We start from the raw sequence: 18,564 nt of genomic DNA, 5'->3' as shown, positions 1-18,564 counted from the left end.
GATCAACGTACCTTTTTCTTTGGCCCATGGACTATGTAAGTGAGACCACGTGGGGTAATTCGACCACTTCATATCGAATGTTAAATTAGAATCTTATACATAAAAAGAAAAATCATATTTTATAAAGACTTGGAAATTTATGAGCTCTTCCTTAAAAGGAAAAAAAATTTATTTATAAAGATCTCAAATTGTGAGAAGATTAACAAATATTTTGGTAACCTTCGTAAACATAAATTATTTATTATGGATTTTTCAAAATTAACTTATTTCTTTAAATTATAGCCTTGTGCATAAAAGGAAAAGTCTTATTTTATGAAGATTTGGAAATTTAGGAAATCTTTCTGAAAAAGAAAAAATTTTATTCTTAGAGATCTCAAAGTTTGAGAAGATTTTAAATGAAATTAAAATCTCTAAGAATCAATTTTGAAAAAACAAAGAAAGCTCTTATTACCTTTTTCAACTTGTCTTTTCCTACAATAAAAGATTTTCTAATCAAGCACATTCCAATTTAATAAGTTATCTAATTTAGAAAAATCACATGAAAATTTATTTTTTAAGAATACCAAAATATTGAATTTATGCTTATCACATGCCATAGAACATATATAACATAATAAAAGGAAATAAAATAAAATATTTTCCATGGCCTAAGGGATCCTATTGTATATTTATTAATTAAATTTGGATAAAATTCAATTTAATAAAATTACCATAATAATCCTATAATAAAAATTAGGGTTAGAAATTAGAAAAGCAATCCCTAAAATTTAGAGAGAGGAAACCCTAAACTACAAAAATAAAATAAAATAAATGCACATGGATTGTATGTAGACTACTACACACAAATTCTTACCCTACCCCCATTCTTTTAAGGGTCTTTCTCCATGAATGACTTCTTTCTTCTCTTGGGTTACATAGATACCAAAACTTGATTTTTACAAAAAAATAAAAATAAAAATCCTATGCTCCTTTTGAATTCGGAGCATACAACCATCTATGAAAAAGAAAACTTTTTACAATAAAAAGTAATATATGCTCCTAAACGCAGAGCTTACAACCCATTCTAAACAACAAAATGGTTTTTCATCAAAAATAACAATCACATATGAATGAATAAAAATCATTCGTTCATCCTTGAGGCCATGGGATGAATTAAATAATCTTGCAAAACCAAATTAGCACATCTAAGAGCAAACCTAACATGGAAGAACTAACTTAGGGCTCTAATACCTATTTCTAGGAATGTCATATTGTTCTATTCCCTAGCCCTGAATCTAGTAAGGTGTATAAAATCCACCTTGGGCTTCTTTAAACCTAAAATAGCGAAATATATGACATCAAAAAACCATTATATTAATTAGATCTAGAGAATAAAAATAATATACATTCAATTTGGATATCCACATATTGTTTTCAAGTTGATAAAATAGTATAAGAAGAATCTAAAATCGTAGAAAGCATTGTGTTGCTCATCTACCCGGTGTTCTTCCACTCAATCTATCCTCACTCGGATCTAGACATGAGAAAAGAGTGGACTTTTCTCTCTAGAAACTCTTTGGAAAATGATAGAAAAGTGTGTAGGAAACCTTAATCCCAAGGGGTTTTTATAGGGCTCCTAATTGACTTAAGTGATTAGGTCACCTAATCCAACTCACCTAGGTCCTAATTAATTAATTAGCTCTATTGGGCATCAATTAATTCAATAGCTTGGTCTAAAAAGGCAATTCATAATGTCTAGTGCAACCTTACGTTTTTACCAAAACGCTTTTATATACACTTATGAACTTGAAACCTAAAATTTTCAAAACAAACAGGCTACCATAATCTATGAGCTCTAATGGGGACCATTAAGACTCATAGAAAAATACCAACTCTCTCATAATCCAATTTTGAAATTAATTCAACATTTCATTAAAGAGAAGAAACTACAATTTAGTATCCTATGTAATTACAATGAGGCAAAGTTCAAATCCATGACTTGCTATCCACTACATGTAGACTCCCCATGAACTAGTGTCCATAATCTAACAAGATAGTGTTATCACCTATCAAGATTACCACTTCAGTTATTGAGTTACAAATCCACCTATTTATATGATCAATTGACATACTCTAACTCCAATGAACATATGTCAAATTCCACTAAGTGAAATGCTACGATCGTAGTCTTGTAATCACATGTTCTTTAGATCACCCAAGATGATACATTTTCTTAATTCCATGAGATATCATAGTGTCCCTATTGAAAATATTTATTGCCACTAGCCTCTATCAATAGTAACTCAATCCATAAGAATATGACCACATTTGGATCTTGCGCACAAGTTGAAGTTTTTTCATGACTTTGGCATAGGATCAATATCCCTTAAAATTAAGAGTCCATGTTGTATAATAACTTAGTGAATTATGACTATTGATAACCTTACATTTGATTCACCATAGATCTAATCCAATGCATATGCACTTCCCACTAAAGTGTCATCAAGAAACAATTTTAAAAAATTCTAAGCTACCTAAAAGCCATCCCAAGTGAGGGTTTGTTTTTTAAGAAGAATGATTATCTTCTTATAAAAGCTTATACTATGTAAACCAGCCTGGTTCAATTCATAGATCAATTACAAGTTATTGTACTTTTGTGGGATGTAACTTGGTTACTTGAGAAGCAAGAAGCACCCTATTGTTACATAATCAAGCATTGAAGCTAAGTTCCATATATTAGCCCAAGGAATTTGTAAAGTATTATGGATTAAAAATCTTCTCAAAGAGCTACAACTAGAGCCTAAATGATCAACAACTAACCACATATGACAATAAGGTTACTATCAATATTGCTCACAACCCAATCTAACATGAGAGAATAAGCTTGTGAAAGTGGACAAATACTTCATAAAAGGAGAAAATTGAGAGTGACCAAATTGTAACTCCTTTTGTGTCTACTAAATAACAATTGGCCAATGTATTTACAAAAGGAGTCATAAACGCTATACCTAATTCTGCAAAACAAAAGCTTGGAATGCATAATATCCATGCACCAACTTGAAGGGGAGTTTTGAAAAATATGAAATATTCTTTCTAATTTGATCATGAGCTAAAATCGCATAATTTTAAAATAAAATAAAATCAGATCTATATACTTAATAGTAAGATGGAAAAGTTAGAGCAATTGTAAGAATTTTCTTTTATTTCCTTAGTGACTTTCCCTTTTTTTTCCTTCTTTCTCCTCTAGCAATATAGTTTGTATAAATAAGTTACAACTCAGTCAAATCAATGACAACAAATTATTCTGAATTCTAATTCCAACTCTCAACAACACATTTTAGGTTCATGCTAAAGCTTTCAACAACAGGCCCGTGCAAAGAAATGTGTGTAAATGAGTGATGCTGTAATTGACAAGGTGTTGTTAAACATCAAAGAACTAAACAAAGCAGTTATAAAATGTGGCAGCACAAAATGTGGAGACCATAGTTGTAATGCAACAGAGCAGCAGCATGTTACAAATTTGATTGGCCATTTACAACTGCATCCTGTTATATAAGTCCCCTAACAGAATGGTTCCTTGCCTCTAACCTGATCCTCTTCCAGGAGGACAATGTGCCACCTTAAAATGTGCGATTCGACTTCCAAGAAACTGCACCTACAGCTTTGACAAATTGTACATGGTGTCCTGATTGATGGGCTCAATGTACCAATTACGTTGTGTACTGTTAGGATCTGCTGCAGATATATGTAAGCGCCTATTGTGGTAACCATAAAGGGTTCTTCGATGGCCAATGCTAACATATGTTATACCTGCAGCTTCAATTTGCTGGTATAAGTGAGCCTGCAAAATACGCACAACCATTAGAAAAAAAAAATGTGAAGAGCTGCTATGCTAACATTACTTAAAAAGACTCGGTCTTTTTGGCCTAATGGAGGCAAAACTAGCAAGGAGGCAGTTATGGTCATTACTTGAAATGAAGTGCACAAGAAGAAAGCATCCATATAAACCAGGTATTGTTTGGAACTTGTGGCTTGAATTCTAGCAATAATTTCTGGACTCAATTGTCATTTCTCCATTTACAAACATTTCATCCAACATAATACCTTGTCTATGGTCTGCAGCACTCTCCAGAGTTCTTATCTTACATCTTGTAAACAATCTAAACCAAGTCTTGTTTATCTGTTAATTTCATCCTTTGCCACCTACAAAAATATTTCTTTCTGATGTAGTAAATTAGCATTTTCCCTGTCTGAAATGTTCAATGTTGTGGGCTTCGCTACGAGTAGGAGTTAACCATATTTATGCATAGTGCCTGGAAATCTATTTTGATGTCCATAGTTCATACTTCAATAAACTGGGAAGGTACTTTACCTGAACAAATACACTTTGACCTTCTAAAATAAAGGACAATAAAATCAGCTGCATTTGTCAGTCCATGGACCAATTTGGTCACAAGACATGCATAGTAGGATGAGAGGATAAGAAAAAAACGTCTGTTCATACCTCATTAGCTTCATCCAAGGCGCTGGTGGATTCATCTAGTAGAACCAAATTTGGTTTTGAAAGCAGGAGACGTGCAAATGCAAGGCGTTGCTGCTCACCAAGGGAAAGAACACTGGACCACTCATATGTGGAATCTAAACTATTAAAACGAGAAAGTATATAGCCAAGGCGAACGTCCTCTAGAACCCGTATTATATCATCTGTTGTGGGCTTCCTAGGATTTTCTCCCTCATTTTCCAAGGTAGATACCCCCATCAAGAAAGGAAGAGTGCCTGTGGAAAAGTTAGCAAGCACTATATATCTTAAAATAAGAAACTTGAACAATGAAAAAGTTAAGCAGCCAACATCATGGAACGGTTCCCATGGCTTGAAGAGAGCAATCAATCTGCCCATAATAGTATATCTTATGTAAACTAACTTCAGGACTAGCATGCTGTATAACATAAAAGATAGGGGCAAGCCTCATGTGCATCCTAAATACCAACCAAAAGAAAACAAGCTTTGCAAACTGGAAGTAAACATATAGAAAGCAATAATGCCCTGCCACCAGTACCTCAAGAATGTTGCCACTCAAAAAAACACCCTAAAAGTTTATTATAGAGAGATAGGTATCTCAAGTTCCAGACCTTGGAACCACCCATTTCACGCAAGTGATGGAGAAGTAATGTATGTATGACTTCCAAGCTACTAAACAATGAATAGGCAGAAGCCTGAGGTTCTCCTCCTTGCTTTTGCATTACAACACCAATCAGGAATCGTTGTCCTTATGCGAACCATGAGGTTAATGGTACCAATTTTGTCTTCTCCTGCAGTCCAAGGGATAAATGCCACTCTAGATGCAGCCACCTTCCATACTTTGCTTCACCAGAAGCAACTTTCACTACCTTCCACTATGGCGTGGAGTTTTCACCACAAAATTACAATTACAACTTCTCCAAATAAAAAATTTTCCCCTCCTCACCCACCCACATCCTTCACCACCAAACTCCCAAGCATCACCTCTCCAAAGAAGGATGTTTCCGAAGGTATTCCTATTTCTTCTGCACAAAATTCCGCCAAGTTAAGGCCACCTGGAAGAAGCAATAGGAAAGAGACCTGGAAATTGTTTGCGAAGGGGAAACCCTCACACCATTTATCATGCCATAAAGGCACTTTTCTCCACACCACAAATGCACTCACTTTGAAATCTTCCAAACCTCTTATTGTGACTTTCCACATCTTCATCCCATACAGATTCTTCACCTCACAACTTCACCAACCAGGATCAAACTATCCATTTTTGCATTTCACAACATTCCTATAGAATACTCCTTCCTTTCAGAAGAGACAAAGTTGCTTCAATAAAGTCTTATTTGCTCCACCAAATGCTGGATCTCTAAATCATCATTTCTTATGTTTATCAACATTATCCTGATCAACTAAATGGATCTAGGCTCCTTTAAACCTCCCTACCATAAGTTCATTGAGGTTTTAAGCTCACTACCACCAAACTAGGCTGGGAAACAAATAGAAATGAAATAGGTACAACAAATTTATCAGGTTGAAATCAACAGAAACCTAAGAAATAGGTGGAAAAATATTGACTAGGCCAGAATCTTTGCAACCACGTAAGGTTCATGATTACTTTTTACAGCATAATACGCACAAGAAAACTGCATGTGTTAGTTAGATTCAAGTTCATTTCTTTAGTGACAGAATTCTTTTTAATAACCCTGACAAGTTTTGGTAGTAGTTTAGAATCTATTAGAGCAAATCTTTCCTATTGGAGCTTTGTTTGAGCCTGAAAGGTCATTCACATCCACATTAACAGTTCTGCAATCTTCAGTTGATTGAAATAAGAAACCTTTTTATATAGAGAGAGTCAGGAGTTATAAATCAAAAGATTTTTCTTCTTTCAAACTTCTATTTATAAGAAACTAACCATCAACTGTCCCTTCTCTCTAAAATTAAATTTAAAACTACATACCATCTGGTTCATCACCATCTGTCACGGGAATTACATCTTCTGCCCATGTAGGATATAGCAATTGTTGCCGAAGTGTTCCCAAAACCATATATGGTCTCTGAGGAAGGAAAAATATGCCTCTAGAATCTTTGTTTTTGGGTTGTTCAACTCCCGGATATGTATCTTGTGAAGGAGTTGCTTCAAGAGGAGCCGCTCCCAGCAGAGGATCTTCATCACCTTTCACAGAAAATGTGATTTTTCCTCTTCCAGTACTCCAAAGACCAGCCAGAGCTCGTAACAAAGAAGTCTTACCACTCCCACTAGGTCCTGTTACCTGTTAATGCAGCTATACACAAGTGAATAACTGCTTCATTGACAAGTTTACCAACCTAGGATGGAAAATGTAAACAGAACCACTAACCAGCAAATGATCCTTTTCATATATCTCCAACGATAAATCCCAAATAAGTGCAGTTTTACTTTTTGGTGTCAGGAGAGTCAAATTCTCAATGTCAAGTAACTTTTGACACTTATCCATGGCCATAGATCCATTAGACTCCAACAAGGTCAAACTTTTTACATCATCGTACACAAGATTAATTTCTTCTGAAGGGTCAGAGAGATCTTTAGAGCTGCTGTTATCCAGAATATCATCAAATTCACCTGCATACATGGGAGGTATCAAAACAGTAATCATGGTAGGTATTTATTCAATTCACCTGCATACATGGGAGATATCAAAACAGTAATCATGGTAGGTACTTATTCAATTCAAAGACATCTAACCAACAAAGCATTAAAAGTCATGTAGGATTACTAAACCAGGAACTGGTACTGACTACATCAAAATGCTAGTGTGCAGAAACAAAGCCAGTAAACCATGAAATACACACATACATAGTGTAATATGTACTTAAAATTCTTGAGGATTTGGATTGGCAGGAAAGCAGAACAAACATTGTACATGGCCAAAGTTTACACAGAAGAGCTCCGATTCATGACATAATAAAAATATCAGGATATAGGGTTTCTGAACTAGCTTGAGAAACCTGATAAACTTTATTGGTCCTAATGGTTTAACCTTTTGGGTCAAACATAGTTATAAAAGGCACACTTAAAGCGCACCTAGGCTCAAGGTACAACCACTCCTTAGTTATAGCACCTCGCTTGCCAAGACATGCTGCGCCTTATTGAAGAGGTATGCCTTATCTACTTTGCTCTTCCTTTTTAAACACTTTTATTCTTGAAATTTCAAATTATATATTGAAATTTATATAATTTCATTACTTTTTTATTGAATATTTCTTTTAAATGTTTGGAATCTTAAATTTTTTACTTATTGGATTAGATTTTGAATCATATTTTATAAAATTAATATGCATCACAGGTTGCATTTCACTTCACTTAGGCGTGTGCCTTGTGTTGCTCCTTGCACCTAAGTTGTAGGAGACTTTTGCACCTTAGGTGCACCTTGCGCCTTTTAAAACTTTGTCAAATTGGTAGAGCTTAACATGGGGAACATAAATTATTTTGGAGAACAATGATATAAAAGGCAAGGACAAACAAGTCATTGCAGAAAGAAGAAAAGCCACATGAAAACTACAAATACAATGAAAGCAATAACATAGTGGCATTACAAAGAAACAAGATCAAGAAGGATAAAATGTTTAAATTCCTACACAGCCAAAGCCCTCTTTAGTCTACAAATCCATTTGAGTTAACCAACTATGAATCCCCATGAAAGTAGTGGCCATTAAAAGGAAAATATCTAATAGTTCCTAAAAAAACACATGTAAACAATAGGCTGCCTTATGGTATTCCGTTTATAAACTAACCTTTAATATTTAGTATTTTTTAAAGGACCCAACTCTATTCAAAGCTCCAGAACTAATACTTTCTATAACTAACTATATAACAATATTTCAAGAGATTTTTTCATTTAATTATATTACATATTGTGCATATCATCAAATAATAGTTCAACAGTCAATCACAAACCTACAAAAGTCAAACATCATTATTGTGAAAGAAAAAAAGAAGATGAAAAAACCTTTCTCTGCTTATTTGGATGCAAGAGGATCCTAAGCTCTATAAGAAATGAATTTTCAGGTAGCCAACCTAGAGCTCAAGCTTAAGTAAAAGTTTTTTTTATCTCCATTAGAGTTATTATCGAGAATACTAGTTCCTTTTTCCTTTTTGCTCCTTCCAATTGCAATCAGCGCTTTCCATACCAAGCCCAGCCCTGAGAAGTAGTTAAAGCTTCTAGATTGCTGTGTGAAATTCCTATAAAACTAAAATAAAAGAAATAATACAACAGCTATAAAGCTCACCATGCTTTATGGCACAAAAGTCTCTACAGTGAACAAAAAACATCTCTACAAAATGAGCATAATGTACTTATTCATGAGAAGGTATAGGTAACCCCCATGGAGGACAACAGGAGATATACTCACCTAAGATGTTCAGTTCATGTTCAACTAACTGCTCTAGTAAAGAAGAATAATATGAGTCAAGTTGGAGGAGCAACAAGGAAAAGAGTAAGGCCTAAAAAATGTTGGCCAAGGTGGGTAAGAAGAAAAAATCATGGCCTATGATCTAATTGAAGATATGACAACAATAGAGCTAAGCAGCAAAATAGGATTCACGTCATGAATCAGGTAGTTAAGACATGAAGCTTTTAACTTGTTGCTACCCCCTTTATATGTATAATCATTTGAACATCTATATTCACAGGTCAATAATAAAGTGAACATGGCCTAATAGTTCCTTGATCCATAATGACTCATGGTAAAGGCCAAGCATGTGGTGGTGACCAAGAGGCCTTTGGAAAGATGAAAAATGATAATGTAAAGATCACTATGCAATTTGACATGACAGAAACTATTGAAGTGGGGTCCACTGGGCAATATGCATGAACTGCATCAGGCCCCACCAGACACTGTATATAAAATGAGTCTAATAACACCTTCATCCTTTTCTTATATTCAAAAATAATATATTTAAAGGAGCATAATAAAAAGGGGACCCAACCCACATGCATTAGCCACTTGCACAAGAAGTATACAAGGACTACCAAAAGAACATAATCAAAGAAGAAATCCTAGAGCACAATGTATTTTCTCAATTGAGCTGTTGGAAAATTTCCACCTCAATCAAAGGTGGGATGGCTTGAGAGTCTTGATTTCATGGTCAAATCTAAAGCTAATGGAACTAGTTATGTGTCCATTACACAACCAGTGGAAGCCACCTTTATGGTCTCAGTGTTTTAAGAAGAATCGATGAATGAATCAAATTGTAACATGTGAGTAATGTACTCATAATCTGCCATGAATATGCATAAGGTGTTTGTTGATTGATAATATTCATCCTAATCCTAACAGAAAAAAAGAATCTTGTAAAAGAACACCTAGTACTAACCTTCTTCAAAGAAAGGCCTAACCTCACAAAGAAAAGAACTCCCATAGATTTTTTATTTTATTTTACTTTTTGGTTGGGAACTTCTGGAGATTTATTTGTAGAACCTCAAGAAAAACTTTAGAAGAAGAAATTTTTGCAGACCCCGATAGAGATTTCCCCCAAGGAAATACTAAGTTAAAGATCCAGAACATGTTCAGAACTATCCTTCAAGGGAGGCAGCTATAAAGTATAGACTCAAAAGTGTTGTCTATAGGGCTCTTCGTGACCCTGTCACTTCTATGACCCTCAATGTGCTCCCCTCAGTTGCCCACACTCCCTTAAGCCAAGTATCTTCATTCAGACCTCACTGGTAAAGGGATATGTTCTCACTATAATGCTAGATAATCATCTTGACAGTGCAGCTTACAATGATTTTCTATATTAGATTCCCCAAACAAAGAACCTAAACAATCTAAAACTATATCTTTTATAAGGAAAATATACTAAAAAAAGGGGTGTATATCACATGTATTTGCAAAGTATATGAGTTGCATCTAGAGAAGAGACAAAAGAAAAGAAAGCCATGAAAGCCTCATCTCAACTTCCCTCCAATTTATCAATTAAATCCAAAAGGGACTCTCTTATCCATCACAGATTTAGCCATCCATACAAATAGAGATTGTAAAAGAGTCCTCCATTTTTAGTCTCAAATTTTCTTTCACCTCAAAGATTCATCCATTCTTTCAAGGGGTTTTCCTTCATCCACTTTTCCTATTCCACCTCACAAGCTTGCTATACCTGATAAGAAAAAGCCTACTTCAATTATATATATATATATATATATATATATATATATATATAATTAAAACATGCAGATGGACTTGGCTTCTCCAATTTAAACAGGTTGGCTTCAGAACTGGATCTAAGAGAAGATTCATTTTTGGGTCAAACAGATAATTATTGTGTCTATAAGTTGTATTGAGTCAACTTAGAGTGCAATCCAAATATTGACCAATTACCATGACTCTTGAGGTGGCTTCTGCAACTAGTTTGAAACCCAGACTTGCCCTAATCTATGTTGCATGGGTTTGGGTATGAGTGTTGGATGTGGGCATGTATCTAGGTGTCTAATCCTTTACAACTCAAATTTTAGGATATGGCGACTTGACTAAAAAGGATCCAAAAAATAGGCACAGGTAATGGGACACAAAAAATTTTAATTAAAAATAAACTGGAAGTGAATATATCCTATTTAAAAGCCCTCATCTTTTCCCTCTATTCCCTTTTTTTCCTCTGATTCCTAAATATTCCAACAAAAATTCACTTTTCAGCTAACTCTTCTTTTTCTTTAATGTAATTATTAGTAAGAAAGTTCAAAGAATAAAAGAATATTAATGAAAAAATCAAATAGCCACACCCAAAAATAAAATAGGAGTGCCCAAGAAGAATCCCATAAAATAAAGAGTTTGCTTGTTTTTACTTTGTATTTTCTTATATTTGATTCCTTGTAGTTTTGTTTTTCTTTGGTGGGAGGATTCCTCATCCTTCTCTTGTACATCCTTTTTATCAATATATTCCTTTGTCGTTTCCTATCAAAAAAAAAAAAAGAAGAATCCCATACCCACCCCCGTGTCATCTCATGTCAACAAGCATATGTTGGGTGAAATTGAAGGATCCGGGTATCACAGGTCCTGATTCATCTACCTTACTGGAAATGAAGTCAATGTTCTTTTACTTTTCTCTTTTATACTACTAGTGAGTGTGAAATTAAAGAGCATGGAAAAGAATAACATGGAAATATAAACCATAAGGCATATGTGCGATGATAACAAAGATGCATTAGTTACATCCAATATTAAAAGGTCAAGAAGCTCAAGCAGAAAAAGCAGTATTTTTCCTGTTAAATATAGATATTGATACAAGCAAGACACTTCCACTCATGTAATACTGCTAAGCATCAAAAAGGAAAATCAATCTTTCATTTAGAATTCACATAACATCAGATCATTCACTGACTGCAAAAGTGCATACTCGTTATTGGAGATAATTTTTTCCTGCACTACAGCTATTATCAACAAATGAGAGCTAAGAGAAACAGCTTTCTCCTTCACTATATTGCAGACAGCTAGCTAGTATGGATGAGCAAAATGGAATAAGAAAATTGACAACTCAAAAAACATTAACTGAAGTAAGTTTGTCCCAGGACAATATTAATGCAATTTAATGTTCAGAATGATAAGTATCTCAATTATCCAGTGAAAAACAGATCCATGTTTTCTGTATATGTTGTACTTGATTTTATGTTTCAACCTTCTCCACAAAGATCACTTATAGGATGGACCTAGAAAATCTGTTCACTTAGTAGCAAGTTAAGGAACTAACCAATCTCCTTTCAAGTTTATTTGGTTAAATTCAAACAAAACATGCAGGAGATAAAGGAAAAACCAAATACCAAGTCGATCAATGACAGCTGAGAAGGCACTTATCGCCTGAAACTGGTATACAATGAGGGAAAAATCACCAAGGATGTGATTGAAAGCAGATACAGACTGATTTATGACACCAAACTCAATTTTTCCTGAGAAATACATCGGAGCAACAACTGCAGCTGGAAGAATCTGAATAAGGTAGCGGTAGCCACTGGTAAAGAATTCTAGATTTCTAGAAGAAATCAACAATTGCTGCAAAATAGAAAATTTGAAGTCAGATGGATCATATAAAGATATAAAGGTATGTTGAGATAGAAGCCTTGTGACATTGGACCCAGAAAATGTGTCCAGTAACATAACCTATGCATACCAAAATAACAAAGTTATTAAAGACAAACAAGAAATCAAGTCTGACCTCTATATTAACAGGCAGGTACATGCAACCAAAAAAAAGTGCAATTTAACAATCTTCAAGTGTCAAAATGCCCAAAAGAAGACGTCAAGGCTGTATACTCTTTGGTACTTTCATTATTCTGAAAAATGATAATTACCCTTGTTTATTTTGGTTGTACATACATATGTGAGTAGGTGGGTTGGGGGGTGGCAGTGGTGGTTGATGTTGGGGGTGGGAGGATGACAAACCTTTTCTTGCCATTCTTTGGGACTTCATATTAGGACAATTAAGAAAGCAACAGGTGATTATGCAATCAATTTATGAGAGTAGATGTTCATCAAATATCTTTCCCTTGCCAATTTACAAAAATCTTAACTTTATTAATTTCTCACATTCTCTGCATGCCATGTGTCTAGTTTAAAGCATGTGGGTGGCTCAGACAAGCAAGGAGCAATGCAACTGCACTGGATGAACTGTTCCTCAAATTAAACTAAGCAGCACCAACAATAAAATCTAAGAGAAGCCAGAAAGATGTTCAGCATGGCCAAAAAACCACAACAACCAGATCCTATGTGCTGAAACCTTATGCCTATCCATCTCGACAACATAGTGTCACATAGACAAAGCAGTTCTCTGCTAGCATGACACCAAGTGTCTTCCATATCCACAAGGAAGCACCACGTTGCCATCTCCATACCTTCTTCCATACCAACATATTGCAGCACTGAGGCAAGGATGCCCACCCACCATGCATGCCAAGGGAATTCCCCTACTTCCAACTCCAAGTACAGGTCACACCTTGTGGATCTAAGGGGAAGGCTACTTCGCTTCCATTATTGGGAATCAAAATTCCTCTAAAGAGATTGCCTCCTAATGATCACATGCACCCCCTCAAATGTTATTCATCTTTCTGCATTTAGAGTTGGACTTAAGAACAGAGGTTTGAGTCTGTGGGCAGGGGAGGGTGAATGGGCATAGTACATCTAGGTGGTAAAATCAGCCCTTCACCACCGAGTGCATAGGAACTGGTTTGAAGATCTTGGTATGTCAGCTTGATGTGAAGGCTCACCAGGGCTGAAACACATTAAACTTGTTTTGACTAGAATGATATGTAGGGGGGATCTGCCAATCACTGGCAGATTCAAGTGGGGCTTAGAGGGGGCACAAGCCCCCCCAAAAAATAAAAAATTCACCATGCAAAACTAAGTTTTGATCCTATGACCTCAGTTTTGGAGAGAAATTACCTCCCACCCCCCGAAATGCAATCTCTTTCATTTTGCCCCCTCTGGATCCTATTTGTAGCTCCACCCCTGCCACCAATGTTTGTGAGGCACATGTTAGCATAAAAAACATCCACATCATCACATGATGAGTATTGAGACTACTTCATGTTCCAATTTTTTCAGCAAGAAGAAGACAAAAAATGCTTATGCTCCCTGGTTCTCAAGATTCTCTCTAAATCTAGGACTCTCGATATGTAAGCTGTCGTTCTCCAACCCACCCCCTTCTCAAACTTGGACATCTCATCATTCCATCTTACTAACCTCCCCTCACTAAGAACTATATGGGACAAACTTACATTCCTTGTCATACAAATGTTCATGGTCCAAACCATAAATAAGAAGAACAGAACTCCAATTTTACTTCACCACTCTTAAATCAATGTATCGCACAAGAAGGGCAGGGTTGGTCAGCTCTTTGAGCAAACTCTTGGGTTTGTAAGTTTTGTTATGGTCTCCATGCATATTTCCTACACGCCAAGGCTGCACCATATTTAGTGGGGTTTTTAATATATTTTCTCTAGTCTTAAATGACTGGACTTCGTGGAGAGGGCACGGATAGTTAGCACTTTGTGTGGGATTGTATTTTTTTTTTAGCTTTATTAAAGGTCTCCATATATGCTTCCTATATGCCAAGGTTAGTGGAATTCTTATTATATTTTCTGTTACTTGCCTACTAGAAAAGTCATGTAAATGATGGGACCTATCTCTGGCCCATTGTGTATGGATTCATCAAAGGGGTACCAAATGGGAAACTGCCACCAAAGACAACCAACCATGTACCAAATCACATATTGCAAACACATTCAACCAGTCATGCTGAAACATTTTAACCCATTTCTCGTAAATGGAGAATAAAGCTTCAAAAAATGACTTGATGATCACAAAACATCTGTGTTCCCAAAAGTATCCAGTTTCTCAGGTCATAACATCCATATGGATATTGAAGTTAGCCAGAAGAACTCCCACATCACTGATGTTTCCAGTCACACAGAAGAACTCATTTACTGTTCCCAAGATTGCAAACAAAGATAAAATCAGTCAAATATCATCACAATATGACATTGAAAATAAAAATAATGAGAGAAAAATTTGAGAATGAAACAACCAGAAGAGTGTTAAAATACAATGTAATACTATTACCATGTTAAAATGACCCTCAAATAAGAAATGGGATTGAAGTGCTTGCAATCGAATTGAAAGGAAATATGAAAACTAAAATAAAGGACTTAAGAGAAAATGACATCCTCAAGGAAAAAGCCTTTGACTGCAAACAGTGAAATCATAATCATGGGAATGCATATAGAAGAAATATAAGGGATCCATACGGTTAAATTTTCAAAAGCACTCCTGAAACGCTGAATCAGAAGTTGCATTTCACTTTCCTCGCCACTATAGAACGCAATTGATTCAGCATTTTCACGAATACGCACAAGTCCATAACGAAAATCTGCTTCTTTCTTCTCTTGCAAGAAATTTAGGTTTACCAGTCCCTGAAATCACAGATGAAATATTTCCTATTGACTGGAGTAAGAATATGTTCTATTGCATAATGTTTCACTGCAAATTCAAAATAATGATTTCAAAAAGGTAGGAAAATTACCCTTCCAAGAAAAACACTAATAGCTGTTCCACCAATTGAATATACAAGAAGTACAACAAAAAGCGGTGGGTAGATGCCATACAGGATGTTACTAAATGATATCAAGTCTACAGCAGCATTAAAAAATGCCAGAGAGAATGAAAGCGCTGTTCCTGTGAAGGAACTTAAATCGTCAACAATCCGCTGATCTGGATTATCAATTATGGATTGGGACTGTATTTTGTAGAATGTCCAATTCTTTAGATAGCGTTCCATGTAATAGCTTGTCATCCAAGATCTCCATCTTAAAGCAAGAATTTCTCTGGCATAATCCCTCAACACAAAGAACTGCAAGACAAAGATAATGCAGCAAGCAATATACAAATTAGAAAGATCAAAAGCACATGAAACTGAATATGAACCCAATGATACTATGAAAATCGCCTAGAGCCGTCATGACGCTATGAAGCAAAGGAAAAGTAACAGAACTAATATGGTCCCGTATATTCATTAAAAAAAAGTAACAAAATATTTATGCATATAATCAGCACTTGCAAAAGAAATGCCCTCCAAAAATATGTTAAGACCCCACTTGGACCTTGGAAAGAATAATGGAAAATGGAAATGCTAAAAAAACCTAATAAAACTAGATTCCTTTCTCAAGCAATTAAGAGCATGTTTGGAATGCTAGAATTGGGGACGGGCATGGGAAATCCATTTCGTTTAAAATCTATTACTGTCTTTGAATGACTTATTAGAAATGTGAAATAGGAATAAAAAATTCATTCTCATGAAACCAAAACTAACTCATGTCAAGACTTGAATTTCTCTCTCCCACATGGTTTTGTGATTCATCTCCCTTTCTCATTTCTATTCTCTTACACCTAGTGCACCCTTTCAGTATTGTCTTTTCCTGATTGTTTCCAGAATCCAAAGATTGCCTAAAAGAGACAAGCATCATCTGCTCAGGATCTGATAGCATCGAAGATGTGCTTCAAATTAGGCTGCTGTCACCGCTAAGACAAGCAGACACGTGGTGTTGACTTGCATACTCCCGGATTTAAACATCATTTAACAGAATCATGAGTGGTCACAGACAGGTGCCAAGTTTCATTACATTAACCTTGTAAGAATGACAACATGAACAAATTTTTGGAAAAAAATGAAATAATCAATTAAAAAATCCAGATAGAAGCTTTACACACCTTGAGTTCAGTTGTTCAATTTTTTTTCATATTTTCTCATGTATTGAAAAAAGTTGAAAGCCAAAAATGAAAGGATAGAAAAAAGTCATTTGCTCAGCAAATATGGCACGGCCGGCAGCAGTTAGTAATGAAGGAAAGACTCAGCGAGCAATACCTAAGAAAGTGCAGCAATATATGCTCACCGGAATTCCTCCAGCAAAAGCGCCAAGATAGTACAAGAGTTGCTTGGTGAACTGTTCTTGGTCCTTATCTTGCATTGGCCAAACAAGTAGATGCAATTTACTACCAAATCAACATGTATCAATAAATAAAGCGAAGGAGAGAATTCAGAAATCTCACTGGCGAGGGCATTGTAGAAGTCGCGGCCCAGGAAATTGAAACCGACACTGATCCCAGTGGTTCCTAGAGTGAGCGCAAACACAGCCGCCAGCTGCAATCTGGCTTGTACCTTGTCGTCTGACCACCAGTACGGAGCCGCTACTTTCCAGAATCTCCTGAAAAGCGTGGGAATGTCAGGGGCCTTTCTCTTTACATCATCCTCCTCCTCCTGAGACAAAAACCCATCCAAATTAAACAATGCCAAGAAGCAGGAACAACATCAAAGGAAAAAATAGAAGATGAAAGAGACCTTTTCGGGCTGCGGAGGTGGTGAAGACGGGGAAGAAGCGGTGACAGCAGCGGAAGAAGACGTGATATTGAAGTTGTCATCAAGAGATAAGGATGAGGATAGGAATGTGGATGGGTTTTTGGAACTCCTCCTCCTCCTCTTCCGGGGAACGGGGGACATGGCCACAGCTGGAAACGAATGGGAGAATGCGAATCTGAGTGGTTTGGTGAAGTGGCTCAGACTCACGCTATGGTGACTGGAGAGAGGGTGTGGAATTTTTCCCACTCCCACTGCCTGTGTTCGAATCATTTTTCTTCGTCCCCTTGTTTTTTAAACTTCCTTCTTCTTGTTGTTTTGTTGCCACGTCTTCTCGAATCTCCTTCCGAATTCGGAATAGCGCGTCTAAAAAAATTAATACTTCTGCCTCTGGAGCCTGCAGCCTGGAGCTGCTACCTCTGATTCAGGTTCAGCGGCTTCTCAAATCTCAACCACGCTTCTTCCCAGTTATCCCCAAGGCAAGAGGCTTAGCGAACCCAATCATGCCACGCCAGGTCGCCTCTTCGTCTTCGTTTTTCTACTGACCAGCTCACCTCCTCTCTCTTAAATTCCTCGTTTTCAGGTTTGAAAATGAAATAAAATGTAAAACAAACTGCACCACACCTTTTCATTTGAAGAACTTGGCCTAATCTAATTCAATTCCATTCAGTGACCAAAAAAAACATACTAATTAATAGTAATTACAATAATATCACTATTCCACGTCTCACACCACACAATACCATCCTCTTATTGTGCATGCCTGGGAGGGGGACTCTCGTTGCATATTTTTTACTTTTCCCTTTAAAAATAAATAAATCGAATTAGATGCTGGCACATTTCATGTCCCTTCTGTGTAGTGTGTACAACCAGAAGATTTGATTGCCGCCTGAGTATAGACTATAGACTATAGTAAAGAAGATAAAACCATCGCTATTTAGGGCAGGCTCACATGCATAAAAAAGGAAAAAATAAATGCAACTTCTGTAATTTATCAAAGATATTAAATAATGCAGTAAAACAATCCACATACCGTAAACTGAAATTTTGTATAACGCTTTCGCTTCATATCTTGGTTTTCTGGTTCAAGTGCTAGTTGCCATTACCAAAATCCTCATAGTTTGGCATATTAAATAAAACACATATAGAATAATTTATGTGTATACAAAAATGCCTTTCTGTTATTTCAAAAACATAAATTCCGAAG

General features: G+C 35.9%; 1 protein-coding gene across 1 annotated transcript; it reads right to left on the bottom strand.

Annotated features, from left to right (window-relative positions):
• Positions 1–3,268: 3,268 nt before the first annotated feature.
• LOC100258729 (ABC transporter D family member 2, chloroplastic) lies at positions 3,269–18,164 on the bottom strand. Its single transcript, XM_002265848.4, has 10 exons — positions 17,343–18,164; positions 17,054–17,261; positions 16,897–16,964; positions 15,531–15,857; positions 15,256–15,420; positions 12,277–12,505; positions 6,850–7,091; positions 6,450–6,762; positions 4,484–4,755; positions 3,269–3,820 (listed from the first exon to the last, which is right to left on the bottom strand). The coding sequence occupies exons 1-10, from the start codon at positions 17,628–17,630 to the stop codon at positions 3,635–3,637; spliced, it is 2,298 nt and encodes a 765-aa protein (XP_002265884.2). The 5' UTR covers positions 17,631–18,164; the 3' UTR covers positions 3,269–3,634.
• Positions 18,165–18,564: the final 400 nt, after the last annotated feature.

The sequence above is a fragment of the Vitis vinifera genome, chromosome 19 (genome assembly GCF_030704535.1).
Source record: "Vitis vinifera cultivar Pinot Noir 40024 chromosome 19, ASM3070453v1".
NCBI lineage: Eukaryota > Viridiplantae > Streptophyta > Magnoliopsida > Vitales > Vitaceae > Vitis > Vitis vinifera.
This window is presented reverse-complemented; position numbering and strand designations above follow the sequence as displayed.